The sequence below is a fragment of the Anguilla rostrata genome, chromosome 7 (assembly GCF_018555375.3).
Source record: "Anguilla rostrata isolate EN2019 chromosome 7, ASM1855537v3, whole genome shotgun sequence".
In the NCBI taxonomy this organism is placed as follows: domain Eukaryota; kingdom Metazoa; phylum Chordata; class Actinopteri; order Anguilliformes; family Anguillidae; genus Anguilla; species Anguilla rostrata.
The window spans coordinates 25,062,953-25,079,216 of NC_057939.1; the positions used below are offsets into that span (position 1 = coordinate 25,062,953).

Consider the following 16,264-nt stretch of genomic DNA (forward strand, 5'->3'; position numbering starts at 1 on the left):
ATTGGTTTCCTCAAACCATTTAAGTAAACAAATTATTTTTTCTTGAAGGTGACCTGACTATGCGTAATAGATATGCTATGCAAGTGTCTGCAGCATGATTAGAGAGATTTTGTTCATCATGTGGTACAAGCCAATTTGATAAAGATCCAGGAAGTAACAGGGGTTGTTCTTCTCATGAGAGATGAAGGAAGATGCAGAATTGCCCACAGCCTGCAGGATGGTGAAAAATGCATAAATGAAGAAAAGGCCCATTTAGATTGTACACAGGTGTACCATTCATTAGTTAGTCATTGCTATTATTTGTTGTTATCGCAGTCATGCATACCCATTTCAACACACGTTTGGGCAACAAGTACCATTTTATGATGCAAATCGAATTGAAGTGATGTAGAAACTGAAAAATCAATAGAAACAGAAGATTTAAGAATAGCATCAACAAAAAAGGGATTTAAGCATTGCAATTATAATGATTGTTGGAATTATCTTGATGGGAAAACTCAATAGCCAATTATTACAATTTTGTCAATTTATTTTTTCATTTAATAGACATTAGTGCTGGTGGATTCTTACTGTCCCTCAAGCTATGACAGGCTATGAGATACAGATTCCTCATTTGTCCATGACTCTATCTAATTTGCTATTCATTTATTAATCATTAGTGTTGGTGGTTTCTCACTGTCCTTCAAGCTATGACAGGCCATGAGATACTGATTCTCTCTCTCTCTCTCTCTCTCTCTCTCTCTCTGTCTCCCTCCCCCTCTCTCTCTTTCTCTCTCTCTTTCTCTGTCTCCCTCCCCCTCTCTCTCTCTTCTCTCTCTCTCCCCCCCCCCCTCTCTCTCTCTCCCAGGAAGGGCACCCTGTTGGTAAATAACATATTTGCGGTGATTGCTGCCCTGCTGATGTCCCTAGGGGAGAGGGCGGGGTCCTTCGAAATGATTATTGTGGGGCGATTCATCATCGGTGTCGACTCTGGTGAGCTCCCCCCCTCCCCTTCCCCCCCTCAATCAAGCTGTATGACTACAACACTGGAAGTTTGATTAAAAAAAAATAACAAGGAAAAGAAAAGTAGTGAATTGATTATTACTGTATATTGAAGTTAACTCCTAAGTGAATGTGGTTTGCTATACAATACCAAAAGGCGTAGATGACCCACAAATACCCTACAAATGGGTCGGGGCCCAAAATGGGTCATGGGTGTGTATGAGGTGGCTCCTGGAGTTTGCAATCCACTAGGCTATGCTAGAATATGTGTTTGATGGGTGGCTGAAACGTACAAAATTTCTAATTTGGGTGCCAGTATTAAAACGTTTAAGACAGTGTAACTCATATGGAGGCCCCATTAGCCCCTTCCGTTGATGGCTCTGATCATAAACTGTCCTGTAGCCATATTGTCATCAAGCTACTGATATCTAAAAGGTCTGTCAATCACCCTTTTGAAAGGTTCATTTGTTGGATACAAAATGAAGGGGTTGATCTTTGAATTTTAATTTTCCTTTTTCTCATTGTTTTCAAATCAAAACCTTATTTTTCTTGCAATGGATTTCAATGAGAGCAAAAACTGGCATTACCAGACTAATTAGGCGCATATGCATGCTAATGTAACGCATGTCAGGCTGCCTGATTAATCCTAAACCAGAAAACTTAACTGAAGGCATGTGAATGCTAATATTAGTCAGCATGTCTGTAGTGCACTGCTTTGGTAGAATACAAATGGTTAGCCTTTCTAGTCCTTCGTGAGAGCTACTTATACAACTCCTTAATTGCCACTACATCGACATACATGTTTTAGCCCTAAATCACAAATGATGTTTTTATGGTCTTCATCACATGGTATGTTATAGCAGTGTCACTTGCTGTGACAGTACATGTGGTGGCAGCATGTCCCATGTCTATTATATGTTTATTTTAATTAATATTATTATTATAAGCATTTATAAATGTTTACATAGTGATTATAAAGGTGTTATGTACTGCTTATGCAGGATTTATCTGTCTCTTACTAAGGGCAATTCCTCAATATATAAGTGTTACTGCAGATTCCCAAAAAATGAAGGTTAATTAATCATTACAGCTTTGTCAAATCTTGTTTGTAATATTTCAGTAATTTGAGACTTGGAGAGGACTTTTGTTGTTGCTGTTGATTTATTTTAAGCGGGTTTTACTTTATTTAAAGAATAAAATAAGACATTGGATTATTTTCTGCTCGACCTTCACTCAGCAAAAACACTTGTACGAGTACACAGTGTCCTATGTAGCAGTGTCTGACGAAACAGATGGAAAATTCTCTTTCTGTTTTCACTTTCATAAATAAATGCCTTTTAAATCCCTCAGGCATCCAAATTTACACAAACAAAGGTGAGCTCCCTGAAATTGAAAGAGAAGTAAACCTATTTCCATTGCTATAGCAATATAACTGCTTTGTTTTTCATAGCAGAACACGCGGCCATTAATGTCACCTTGGATATGCAGCGAATATAGTGTTATTGAGGTTTCGTGTTATTGTTCCAACTCTGGGGTGTTACATGAAAAGTGACCACCGGGCCTATTTGAAGCCAGTGGGGTGAAATTGTTTTATGCAGCTCGTGCTGCCTGATAAGGTTTCCTTTTGGTTTAAAGACAAGCAGTTTCACAGTAGTTTATCTTGAGATTCCTTGGGAATAATTCCTCTTTTTTTTTTTTTTTTTTTTTGGAGAAATAATTACCCCAAAATACAAAAGAAAGATGTGTTGCTTTTCTATTAATACTATCCTGGGAATATGCAGCTGATCTGGTGTGGTAGTTGGTAATGTAAAAATGAAATGCCACATAGTAATAGCACAGCATTGGGCATGTTCTCTGATCTGGTTTACAGATCACCTGCAGACTTCTATTGTACATCTATATAGAAGACTAATTGTATGCTATTAGTCTTTTATTATATCCAGTTAAGCGCATTTACCCACTGCGAGTTTGCACCAAGATGGCCATTGCAATTTATTGTGGGGGACTGGTCCGTGAGGATTTTTCCAACTTGGGAGCGAGTTAATGAGTTTCTTTTTTCCATGGAAACGGACACGATAATTCTGTGAGCTGAATTAGCACAGATGTTACACCTCCTCCCTGTCTGCGGGGTGAAATTGGCAGGTGATGTTGACGCCCCCCGTTTGTAGGTTGCCATTCCCCTGGCTGATTGCTATGTAGCCCCCCACCTCCCCTCCCCCCCACCTCACATTTAGTCCCGTCCTCTGTCTCTCTTCCCCTGCTGTCAGAATCGGGCACTTGAGTGGTCATCACTGCTGGGTTAGCCCATGGTCCCGGGGGGCCAAAAGCCATTTGTCCTCATGGGGAGGAGGGGGAGGGGGGTGTGGGCATAGTGCCATCACCTTCACTGAGCGAATGTGCAACAAACTCGATCATGTGTTTGTGATCCGTGTGGATAATGCACTGGATCAACAACCCAGCTCAGCACTATTCTCGGTATACTGAATATTAATATTGCTAACTCTGCATTACCTATAGCATATATTAATTGACTATTAGTAAGCTCAGAGGGGAACAGCTGGAAAGATTGCTTGCTGCTGTTGATGATGTAACTCTTTGGACTGTGATTGCACTTTTTACTGTACATATCATTCTTGAACATCCACAGTCATTCTAAGCAACAAATTGTAAAATGCAAAAAGTGCAGCAAATGCTTCGGAACTTTAATTTCACACTCTATTATTCGAACAATATTATACATTTTACGGTTATTACACACTATCCGATCTTGAACAATAACTACACAAGTAATCCTTAGCTTTCACTGGCGGTTGTATAGTAGCTAAGGATTTTCTGAGGGTGCTCACAGACCGTATGGGAAGTTCCTTTTGTTACTGAATCCAGCACTTACCGCTTTTTAACTGTCATGCTATGGCATTGGCTGGCAAAGTCTTCGGAGAGACTTGCTAGGTTGCACTGACAGCTGGCTAATGACTGTTTGAGTGCAAACACTCCCTCTGCCTACCAGTCCAAAACCTCTGTGTTTCCCGCCTCCATGCCGCTGAGATATTTAACTTGCTGCTGGAACAAATGACCTTTTGGGAAATGTAGGAATTGAATAACAAAATTGGAGTTTATATCTCAGCGACAGTGGAGCTATAAAATCCTTGCGGTTCACACATTTTGTGCGATGCCCCATTGTATGTTTCGGAACTACAGGGATGGCAAAAGTGGGGGAAGTGGGGTCTAATGCAAGTGGTGGGGCTAGTGCAGAATGCTGTCCATAGAGTTGCAGGATCAAATCCCAAAAGAATGAGAGCTATAGTGCTCTTGAGTAAGGCACTTAATATGAATTGCTGAAACAAACATTCCACTATTAAAATGGATGGTATTCTAAATTATCTGCAAATAAATAATGCCATAGCCTCCTATGCTTTAGTAAGAAATAGTTATGCATATACAGATATGTATACATCTTGAATTGGGATCTGTTTAATAGAAGACACGGAAGACACATAGAAGTCCAGTTTGACTGTGAAGGTATAGTTTGTGCTCCTGGCTTGGCTTTTGTGTTGTTTTGTTTTCTCAAATATTACTTTGTTTACTAATTTTCCCAACAGGCATTGCCCTCAGTGCCCTGCCCATGTACCTGGGGGAGATCTCCCCCAAGGAAATCCGGGGTTCGATTGGCCAGTTCAACTCCGTCTTCATCTGCATGGGAGTCTTCACCGGCCAGGTCCTGGGCCTGCCTGAATTATTTGGACAGGTGAGACCTGTGAGCTCGTGAGACAAGCCCGTCCTGGTTCTGTTTGGTCCTGCTTTATGTCTAACGGTGTAGCCGACACAAGTCACCCATTGGTTCGGGGTTCTGGTTCAGGATTCAATGCCTGTGCATGATCCCTAATTTTTTTATGACTGCACAAATTTTGGAATCGCACAGTCCTGAATATGAAAAGCATAAAATGAGCTCTGAAGTTCCATTCAGTCCCTGTTCCACATCTGGCTTTATTGGATCAGTGCGAGCATTGAAGTGAATCTTGAGTTGTACCTTTTTCCTGGATTATTTCAGGATTATTCCAGATGCAGTACACTGTGCTCTGTCCGCCGGCATTCCAAAGGAGAGTAAGTGTGTTCTAGAACATTTTTGGTTATCCAGGGAATACTTGCATTCAATCTGCTGAACTGATGAGGGGCATTGTTGTTAAGGTCACCTGGTGTAGACGCTCACCTGAAATGACACTGGAGCCTACTCTAACAGCATCTTCATGCAATGCCTGAGATGCCTATTCTCTTTTAAAATGAACGAGAGCCATGTTCAAAGTAGAGTCAGTCTTTATTGTCCCAATTGGCCGTTTGCTTTGTAGTGTCACATTAAAGTGTACATTGACTAATAATGTAAAATTGTGACTTTCATATAAGATAAACAGGTAATGAATAATGTGATAATCTGGTTTATTACTGGTATGTGATACATATGAAAATTGAAAAAATGAAAAAAGGGAGAATTGAATAAATAAAAAACATTTTTTCTCACAAAGATCACCTTTTGTTTTTGGTAACTTTACAAGGCTTCTGTTCCGGCTGCCATTAATTTAAAAAAAGAGAGTTCTTTAAACGACATAATTAATTTGACAGTGAGCCATAATGAATTTAATTCAGTTAGCCTGATCACTGTTAAGGGAAGGAAAGTCAATTGGAGTGTTCAGTCTGTCAGTTAATGATCAGACTATTAAATATATTGAGATTTAATTAATGGGTTGCCCAATTGAATAGTCTAGCACTTTTTTTCCCCATAAGTAAATATTTTCTCCTCTCCTGCTTTTTAATTAAGCTGACATTTCATTAACTCTGAGGTGCTGTTACCCAGAGAGGTTGGCAGTGCTCAAAGTTAACATATTCAATGCCATTTGCTGGCTGCTGCTCATTACAGTTGCAAATGAAAACTGTATTCACTTGTGGAAATGACTGCAGCCACTTCCTCCCCCATCGGCTGTTTGAAAATAGCTTCTTTTCATTGAAAAAAATGTTTTTAGTGAAGCGGAGGTGTAGAAAAAACAAGTTATTATGCAGCAGTCTGTCATTCGATACACAATGCATCATAATATGTATGAAACTGTAGAGAAGGAGTTAGCCCAGAGCCCAATGCTGCAGCCATGCACTGACCAGCTCAGGAGCTGAAACATTACTCTACAGGCATTTAGCAGATCCTCTTATCCAGAGCCATAATGGCAAAGGTAGCGCCCAACTTGGGAATTGAACCTACAACCTTTACGTTACGAGCCCAGTTCCTTAACCATAATACTATGCTGCACCAAATAAGCTGTGCTGGCGGGAATGAGTAGTGTAAAGTTAGCAAGACTCTGTGTCCTCCAAAGATGTGGCCCTCATGGGCAGCACGGTAGCATGAATAAGGTTTGGGGTTCGAACTCTTGCCGGCCTGGATCCTCTCCGGGTGGAGTTTGCATGATATCCCCATGTTCCTCCAGGTTACTCCAGTTGCCTCCCACAGCCCAAAGACATGTAGCTCAGTGACAACAGATGAAAGTGAGACATTTACAGGAATTTCATTCATATGCATTGTCAATTAATGTAAAATAATTCATTAAATTAAATTCAGTAATACTCCTGGGTTCTCTTCTGCCTGATACTGTAGTTCATAGTCAAACAATGTCACTGATTGACTGGACATTACACTCACCTGGTGTGTCAGGTTTAAATCAGGTGTTCATTAAACGGAGGAATGGAAAACAGTTGGACTATTGGCCACAAGGGCCTGATTTCAGAATACCGGCTTCCATCTTTGCTGCGAATAATGGAAGGTTTTTACACTGTGCTGTCGTACATTTACTCTCTCATAACCAATGAGTCAGCTATTCACTCATTCACATTCACCACATTCACTCATCAATTACAGAACTTTTCTATTTTTCCATTTAGCAGATTCTTTTACTAGCAATACACATACAATAAAGTTTATTATTATTATTATTATTACTATTACTATTACTATTACTATTGTTATTATTATTATTATGACTTTACATGCAATCCATTGATATAGTTGGATATTTACTGAAGAAGTTCAGGATAAGTAACTTGCTCGAGGGTACTATGGTAGACCATCACCTGGGAATTAAACTCACAACTTTGGAAATTGAAGCCCAGTTCCCTATCCCTTGTACTACACTGCTGCAGTTCTGGCTCTCACCTGCCTGGTGTCAGTCTGTGTCTCCGTAGCTGTGGCATGGAACAGGTGGGGGGTGGGAATATAATAGGATGCACTCCCAAGGGTGAGCTAGGCTTCTCAAGCCAAATCATTCACCAGCCTAAATGCCACGTAACTCATTATGACTAAATGCCTCTGGAGCTTACGCTGTCACACATTACTAATTTCTAACAAAATGTTTTATATGCAACAGCAGCTGTGAGTGAAACGCATGTAACATGGTACTGTCCAGTAAAGTATAGGCTAGTGTGGTGTGGCATGCCATGATGTGGTGTGGCATAGCATAGCATAGCATAGCATAGGCGAATTGCAGATGTACCTATACCTGTATGTGTTGCATGAGATGGCACAGTGGAGTCCTTGTAGTCAGGGTTGGTTTACGGTATGTGTTTTGAAATGGGGAAATCACGTGGATGCAACCACAGTGACCTCCAAAATGTTTGAGATAAAAACTTTTTATTTATTTATTTGGAACTGTACGCCACAATTTTAGTTTTCTGATCAAATAATTAACATGTGGTCAAAGTGCAGCTTTTATTAAAGAGTATTTTCACATTTTGACTTCACAATATAGAAATTACAGCACATTTTATACATAGCCCCCAATTTCAGGGCACTGTAATGTTTCTGACAAATTTTTTGGCTTCACAAGTGTTTCTGATTCGTCAGGTATGTTTAATTGCTTCGTTAGTGCAAGTATAAGAGAGCTTTCAGTACCTAGTCTTGATTCTAGGCTTTTCATTGCCCTTGAAGTCTGTTATTAGTGTTTGTCGACATGAGGACTAGAATTGTACCAATCAAAGTCAAGGGGAGCCATTATGAGGCTGAGAAATAAGAAAAAAATAGCCAGCGACCTAGGCTAAACCTTAGGCTTACTGAAATCAACTGTTTGGAACATCATTAAGAAAAAGGAGAGCACTAATGAGCTCAGTAATTGCAAAGGGCCTGGCAGGCCAAGGAAGACCTCTGCAGTCGATGACCTCACCATAATGAAGAAAAAACCCCAAACACCTGTCTGACAGATCAGAAACACTCTTCAGGCAGCAGACATGGACAGGAGACTTCACAAATTGAATTGCAGACGCTACACAAGATACAAACCACTAGTTATCTGCAAAAACAGGATGGCCAGGTTAAAGTTTGCTATGGAATAGCAAAAAGAGCCTGCATAGTTTTGCAAAAGGTCTTGTGTACCGATGAGATGAAGATTCACTTCTATTAGAGTGATGACAAGTGCAAAGTGTGGAGGCAAAAATAAACTGTCCAAGACCCAATGCACCCTCCTCATCTGTGAAACATGTTGGTGGAGGGTGTTATGGTTTGGGCATGTATGACTACCACAGGTACTGGCTCACTTGTCTTTATTGATGATGTAACTGCTGATAGCAGCAGAAGAATGAATTCTGAAGTGTACAAAAGCATCTTACCTGCTCAAGTTGTCAAAATGTCTCCAAACTCATTGGACGGCACGTCATCCTACAGAAAGTCAGTGATCCAAAACATACTGCTAAAGCAAAAAAAGAGTTTTTCAAAGCCAAAAACTGTAAAATTCTTGACTGGAAAAGTCATTCACTGGATCTGATTCCAACTGAACATCCGTTTTATATGCTGAAGAGAAAACCTCAGGAAACTAGCCCACAAAACAACCAAGAGCTGAAGATGGCTGAAGTACAGGCGAGAAGATACTCAGTTCCTGGTGAAGTCTTGAGAGGAATTTTATGGACAGCATGTTTGTGTTATTTAACTGAAGTAAATGAGGACTGAAGGTCTTTAATTCAGTGTCTCTATTGCTTTGGAGGCAGTCATCCTGTTCTCAGGCCCCAGGGAAGGTGGTTTATGTGAATAAAATCATGTCCAACTCTTCCTCTGAGAGAACACACTCAATGCCCCCTTTCACCTTGGCCCATCACACTAACACAATCATAAAAGTGTATTCATCCCCTGGGAGTATTATCTCCCAGGCAGTGTCTAACACCATCAAAAGTTTCATTGAAAAGATGCTGAAACAAATGCTTTTTCTTTTTAATGACATCTCTTAAATGTTCACAGTTAGATGTTTAGTGTTAAATCAATTTCAACAAAGTCCATTTTATCTCTCTTGGACACATTAAATTAAAACTGGACGGTTTTCATTTGATTGCTTGATAATGAGGTTTCTTCTTTTTTTGTCTCTTTCCATTGTCATTTAGATAATCGTGCAGTGTTTACAAGAACTTCTCCATAGGGCTCTTAAAGGCTTTTTGGGTTGAGGTTTCTAAGCATATAAATTTGTGAGTATGTATGATTGTAGTGTTTGATGAAGCCTGTGGAGCAGAAAGTCTTAGAATGAGTTAAACTAATCAGAATCAATTGTTAGTGGAATTCTGCTAACCGGCTATCTGCTACCAGGACCTGATGTGTGAAGATAATTATATCAGCTGACGTTCACTGTGATTTCAAAAGCACTTAGTCTCATCAAAGAGTGATATTTTTTTCCACATTGAATTGTGGGAACCTTTGAGGGGGGTTGTACAGACTCGTCATCGTCATTTCACCTGGATATTAAAAAAGTGATTTCCACACAGTCATCCTGAAATCACAGTTATGGCCATGTCAGTAATGGTAATGGCAGTACATTCTCAGGAAATGTGGAGTGTGTGTGTGTGTGTGTGCGCGTGTGTGTCTGCTTGCATGTGTGTGTGGAGTGTGTCAGGAATAACAAAATGAGCAAATGCATTGTACTGTAATCCTGGGTGTCTTCAGGACCAGATCACGGACATTATAGTACTTGGAAGAGAGAGAGACAGAGAGAAAGAGAGAGAGGGAGCGGTAAAAAACGTGCAAGGCATTAATGTAATGGACAGCTTAATTCACCAAGGGCCCCCCTGACAACTTGTGAGAAAAACAACAGTTTCCGCATGGAGGCACACACACACACACACATCATATTGTATTGTTCTTTACTCTTGTACTGTGTAGTGTCGTATTGTATTTTATTGTATTGTATTGTATCTATATATATGTGTGTGCATGGACATTCTCTTTTTGGCTCGGCTTTCTTTTCCTGCATTTCTTTGTTGCTCCAGCGATGTGGACACCTGCAGCCCCTGTCATCCCTCACACTAGTAGTAGCATGAACAACAGTGTCAGAATCATGCCAGGGGGCTCTATGAATTCTTTTATTTCCCAGGGATTGTGGCCCATGCATCACCTGTCTGAAAACATAAGATTTACCGTAGCCTCCAAACTCTCCTCCCTCCTGCAGGGCACAAGTGAGTTTTTATTTTTTTATTTTTTACTGCATAGTGAGAGGTGCACACTCTCAGATTCCGATGTCAGATCAGGAGCAGAGAGAGAAGTATAGGATGCGGTCAGTCCAGAGAATACAAACCAGTTTACTTTTTTTTGTGTTTTGGCTTATGCTGCCCAATTCCCCTTTTGAATCCAGGTTCTAATTTCTGCCAGGATTAATAAGTGACCCGTTCTTTCTGTTTTTAAGGACAGGAATGTGGGACAGGGATCTGCTGCCTGAGCAGCTCTGTTGTTAAACAGTTCTGCTGTACAAATAGGTCAGAGCGCATTAAAAAGCATCAGAAACAAACAGCATTCAGCACCCCTGCACACGTGGAAAGTGTGTGAGTGTGTGTGTGTGTGTGTGCGTGCGTGTGTGTCTGTGTGTCTATCTGTTTGTCTATATCTGTGTGTGTGTGTGTGTGTGTGTGCGTGCGGGTGTGTGTCCATCTGTTTGTCTGTCTGTGTCAGTGTATTTTCTCTGGTTTAACTGGACACAGTCATTGCTGCATCACCCTAATCAGCTTTATGTGAAGGTTTATATTAATACATGCTCTTATTAATATTTTTTTTTATTTGCTGAGTGCCCATTGATTCAAGGGCTGTGTCCCCAGTTCTTGCTTCAAACCTGCCTCTGCTTATTTAGCACTCTCCACAAATGCTTACACATGTAGGACAACTTTCAGTCGGGAAGAAAAAATAACTTGACGAGCAAAAGTAAAACTTCAGTCCAAAAAAAAAAAGTTAATTAAGCCTTGTTTCACTTGAGCAGGAAAATCATTTGTAAAGTGAAATGGTGATGCTTATTGCAGGTGGAAGCAGGTCCCCTGCGTGCCCGGCAGGGCTTGCCTAACTGGCATTCTCGCTAATGTAATTGCTGTCATCGTTACGGCTCATAGCCACTTCATTTGGATATCTTGGACCTCGTCCACGGCTATTAAGTGCCTTCATTAAAAAAAAAGAACCTCTGCACCTCTGCTTCTCTGGGCATTGGTTTCTGACAGTCTCCTTCTGCGGACGGCCTTGTATAGCGCCACCGATGAAGCTTTCTCACCAACAGGGTGCCCTTCCTGGGAGAGAGAGGGAGAGAGAGAGAGAGAGAGAGAGGGAGAGAGAGAGGGAGAGAGAGAGAGAGAGAGAGGGAGAGAGAGAGATGGGGGGGGAGAGAGTGACTCTTTATTCAAAAATAAATTAGACAGGGTGTTTATAATTGGCTATTATATTAAATCTATGACAAGACCTTCGACAGCATTGGCTCAGGACACTGAAGGCTGGGATATTTCAGACGGAGGTCAAACAGCTAATTGCTTCACAATAGTATCACTCTGACCTCTTCTGATGATTCATAACTCTTCCATTAAAAAAAAAAAATAATAAAAGCAAAGTTGAGTTGCAAAGAGCAAAAGAAGGGGAGAGACAGAGAAGATAATTTAATACAGGGAAGGCATTGATGGAGAGAGAGAGCAAAAGAGAGGGGTAGGGAGAGATGAGAGATTAGGGGATGAGAGAAAGAGGATGTGGAGGGAGTGAAAGAGAGGGGAAAAAAACCCAGGACCTTTATTCTGCATTTAATTGTCTGCCACTCCAATGGACACCAGCAGTCTGAGGAGCGATGCACAACATATCTTGTAAAATGAAGTTTGTGAGTTAAAATCTGCAGTGGTGCACTGCAGTTATCCTGATACAGTTGAGGAAATATCCACCTGTGTGAACTGGTTATGAGTTAAAAAAAAATGAGAAGAAGGAGATGAAGAGGCAGAAAAGAACACCGTTCATCCTGGACATAGATTTTTTTTAAGCAAATACAAAAGCATTGGGACAGAGGTTGTTATCTTTGTATAAAAATGTTTAAAAAATGTTTCGTTAAATGATTATCCAAGTATGTATCACCTCAATAGACCTGCAAGTGGTATTGATGAACAGATTGCAAATCAGTTTAACAGGACATTATGACAACCCCTCCTCCCTTATCCTCCCTTGCCCTCTCTCTTTCTCTCTCTCACACACAGCCATCAGATGATGCTAATTAAACATCTCTGATGATGCTAATTAAGCTTCTGTTCTATTTAAGCACTTGTTCTTTTCATCCACAAATGTCTCCAATTTGTTATTCAGTGATGGAAGCCAAAAAAAAAGGAACAAGAAAAAATGTACAAGATAAATGAGTGAAGGGGATTAAACTGACCTTGCTAGTTCAGAGCCTGTTATGACTGTGCTTTGGAATGCATCTGCGTCTACAGACTCCCTTCTCTGATGTTTGCATTTACCTGTAGCTTCTGTTCAGAGGGTATGAGGACTGGCTTTAGCGATTAGCATAACTACACCTGCCCATTGCCTCCAGTCACCAGTCAGTGTAATTTTACACTATAACACAGCATCGTAGCCTGAAATATTCAAACAGTTGGGCCTCCATAGAACTTAGTGGGCCAGAGCGACCAGGGTGGGCATTCACAATTGGGTGAGGTGGCTCAGCCAACATAAATGGGTGGGCCAGAATATTGTGTAGATGGTCATGGCCCACGCTGGCCGACCCATCCCTACACGGTGACTTTGAACACTTTCTCTGATTCCCCCCCATACCCCACCCTGCCATACTAATATAATATTCAATTTATTACAAAACAATGATTATTTTGTTAATATTTTGTAGTATCAGAAATTGTAATAGTTTGTAGATTTTGGCTTATATTGGGAAGTGTTGCAATGTACTTTCTAATTTTGTTAATATATTTTGTTTCAATATATTTGCCTGTATATTTACATTGAATTGCATTGTTTTTCAAGAATTCTGCACATGAAGTCTATTAATACAGTAAAGTGCTGTAGTTGTGCTTACCTACTGTGTACAGTCGATGCAACATCACTAAAACACTAGTGGCATTTTACTACGCTAACCAAGAACTGAATACTAGTTCTGCAATTCTACAAGCAAACAACAAAAAAAAAAAAATCACAACCAGAATTTTACTGTAACAGTCCGAATCAGTGTGCAAAAAGTATTGAAGCAAGTAAAAAGATTCCCGTGAGAGAGGCTTTTAAATGACTGGCTCTTGTAGAGTGAGTGTGTAGATGTGGGGGGGAGACAGAGCAGACGTATCACATCGCAGAAACTCATTCTGGCCAAAACCTCTGTGTACGCCTCCTCCTCTGCCCCCCAGCAGATTAATCGAGATCTGCGTCACGCCCCCACTGTGACAGGGCCAGCCTCGACTGGCACACAGATCGCGAGGCTCTGAGTCACTCCTTCGACCGTCCCACCGATGCCCATCACAAGTCTCACCGTTGCATTCTGTGCACAGTAGAGCATCTTAAGGTTTTTAACAAAGAGGCAAAAAACGTAAGCAACCCCACGGTTCCTGGCATGTTTTACATTAAACAAAGAATCAGAAAATGATCCTTGTATACCCCAGCTGGCACTGGCACAGTTGGTCACGATTCAATTTTAAACCACGGAGCCCATCCTTGCCCTAGAACGGTGCCTTATAACAGGATGAGTCATCCAGAAGTACCCTGATGCATTTTTCTTTTAGTTTAAATAACATTCCTATGAGCTGGAAATTAAAAAAAAGTATGTCAGTACTTTTTCCACAAACTTAAATTAATCCATGGTAGCTATGTGTTGTTCCAAAATTGAAAAGCTTCAGTTCAAAGTAAAAGGTTATTTATTACAAATACTGACAGTATTCAAGTTTTTTTAATAGGCTATTTGGATTGAAGTAAAATTTACTGTCATTTTGCAGATGAATGTAATTGTAGTTTCTGGTGAGAACCTCTCCATAAAAGTGGAGCATGGAGTCTATCTGACTTTTATGCTACTGGATATGTCGGCAATAATTGCCAAATTTGTGAAATCTGTGAAGTGCAATTTGAATGCATAGGACAAGACGCAGGTGTTTTCTTTTGCTGCATTGCCTTCTGTTTGAAGTAGACATCTCCTTCAATCACTCATGGATTTGACTGTATCCTTATATGATTTGTCACAGGACTGTTTTATTTTACCAAGGGAAAAAAAAGGTGTGAGTTATTTTTCATCTTCAGATAGGAACTGTTGAAATGGGGTTTGCTTGTTTTGTGTTTTGCTGTTGGTAGAGGTAGTAACTTGAATTTCCGGTTGAAAGCACTCAGTGAGGTTTTATTTATTTCAAAGAATTTGATTTCTTGATGTTTGATGATGCGTAAAAGTACAAACCCAAGCCTGTTGAGCTGAACCCTTTAAGATGTGAGATCAATATGTGATTAGAATATTCCTGACTGGACATTCTCATGCTGATGTAACAATCACTACTGTTGAAGGTAATTGAAAGCAATGGGGTTCTAGAACACTGACTCAGAATATTGAAGAAAAATACACTCCCAAAAACCTACTCTTCAAAAGATTGCAGTGGGGAGCAGAGAGAACAAAGTCAGCACAGACTGCAGGCACAAAAGCAGACCGGAGATAATCTTCTGAAAAAAATATGACAGACTTTTATCTGGCGTGCACCCTGGCAGTTAGCCATACTGTGCCTCAGAATGAATGCATACAAGTTTGCAGACAAGCATTTTTAGGATTTTCAGAAGTTGCGTTCTTCCACTCCCGAAGCCCGATTTTACATACTGCTTTCCATGCTGTAAACATGTTTGTTTAGACAGGGATTTGTGGTTAAATGGGGTCTAATTTACTCAGATGTGATGGTAATATTCAGCAAATGCACCACAAACACAATTAAGAGAAATCAGGGAAGGCATTGGGGTTCGGCTGCACATACAGCCGCCATTGCTCACAGAGAACCACAGTCCTCTCCAAATATGGCTTTTAGACCTGGGTCACAGATAGACTATGATAATGTGCTGTGCATACAATGTGCGTGAGACTCATATTCAGATCCATCCATTGATTCAAATGAAATTCAAGCCCATTAATCAGACATGTTGATGTGCTAGTCGAAGGGAAATAAAGTTGTAATTGGTCCACGGCCATAATTAGAGGCTGCATTGACCATAAGAGCTGATTATAATATAAAGTACATATCCGGCTGTGTAAATGTATTGTGCGTGGGGGCTGTAAGCTGGTTAAGGGGGTACTGCTGTTTGCACTCATTCTGCTGGAACCTGTTTTGGACTCATCTGGTCTTTCTTTGTGGTTTGCCACATGTAGACATGAAATGAAGAATTAAAGGCCTAAGAATATTAATGAATTCCGAATTGCTTGCGATTATTATGAGGATGATGACGATGGTGATGATGATGATGATGATGGTGATGATGATGACAGTAACAGTGCCAAGGTTGGTTCACAATATATCAACAAACACAAAGTGACCTGCACTTCCTAATCAACAAAAATATATTCTGGGCCACGGTTCTAACACAGATTCTAACATTACATTTTTAAATCAACATTTGTGTCTGTGTGTTAATAAAATTTCACAGAAGCACTATAGGAGTGTGAGAACTAGAGTATAACTTCTGTACATGCATCAATACAAATTTAGGTACAGAACTGTAGTAGTAATAAAACTGTTATACAAGTTAGGCACGGGTGCTACATTGTCATAAAATCCAATCAATAACATTGCATATTAAACATATGTCTATAATATATGTCTAAAGGGAAATCCTTAGGTCTTCGTGTCTCCCATTCTTGATGATTCAAACTGATGCACTTTTTGTTCGAGACAGTTTACATCGCAGTGAATAAATTTACCACTAGGGTTTACCACTGGTGCATAATTGATTTAGTAGGCAAATTACTGCAGTGCTTGGTTTAAAAGGCTATTCTGCCTCAGCATCAAATAAATGACCTGCAAACAAAGCAAATAAGAACAG

General features: G+C 40.3%; 1 protein-coding gene across 3 annotated transcripts in view; it reads left to right on the top strand.

Annotated features, from left to right (window-relative positions):
- slc2a9l2 (solute carrier family 2 member 9, like 2) overlaps nt 1-16,264 on the top strand; it is a 136,401-nt gene that overhangs the window by 38,388 nt on the left and 81,749 nt on the right. For all 3 annotated transcript variants that reach the window (XM_064343863.1, XM_064343862.1, XM_064343861.1), the window contains exons 5-6: nt 852-972; nt 4,581-4,726. In XM_064343863.1, the coding sequence (XP_064199933.1) occupies nt 852-972; nt 4,581-4,726 (267 nt within the window). The remainder of the gene's footprint in view (nt 1-851; nt 973-4,580; nt 4,727-16,264) is intronic.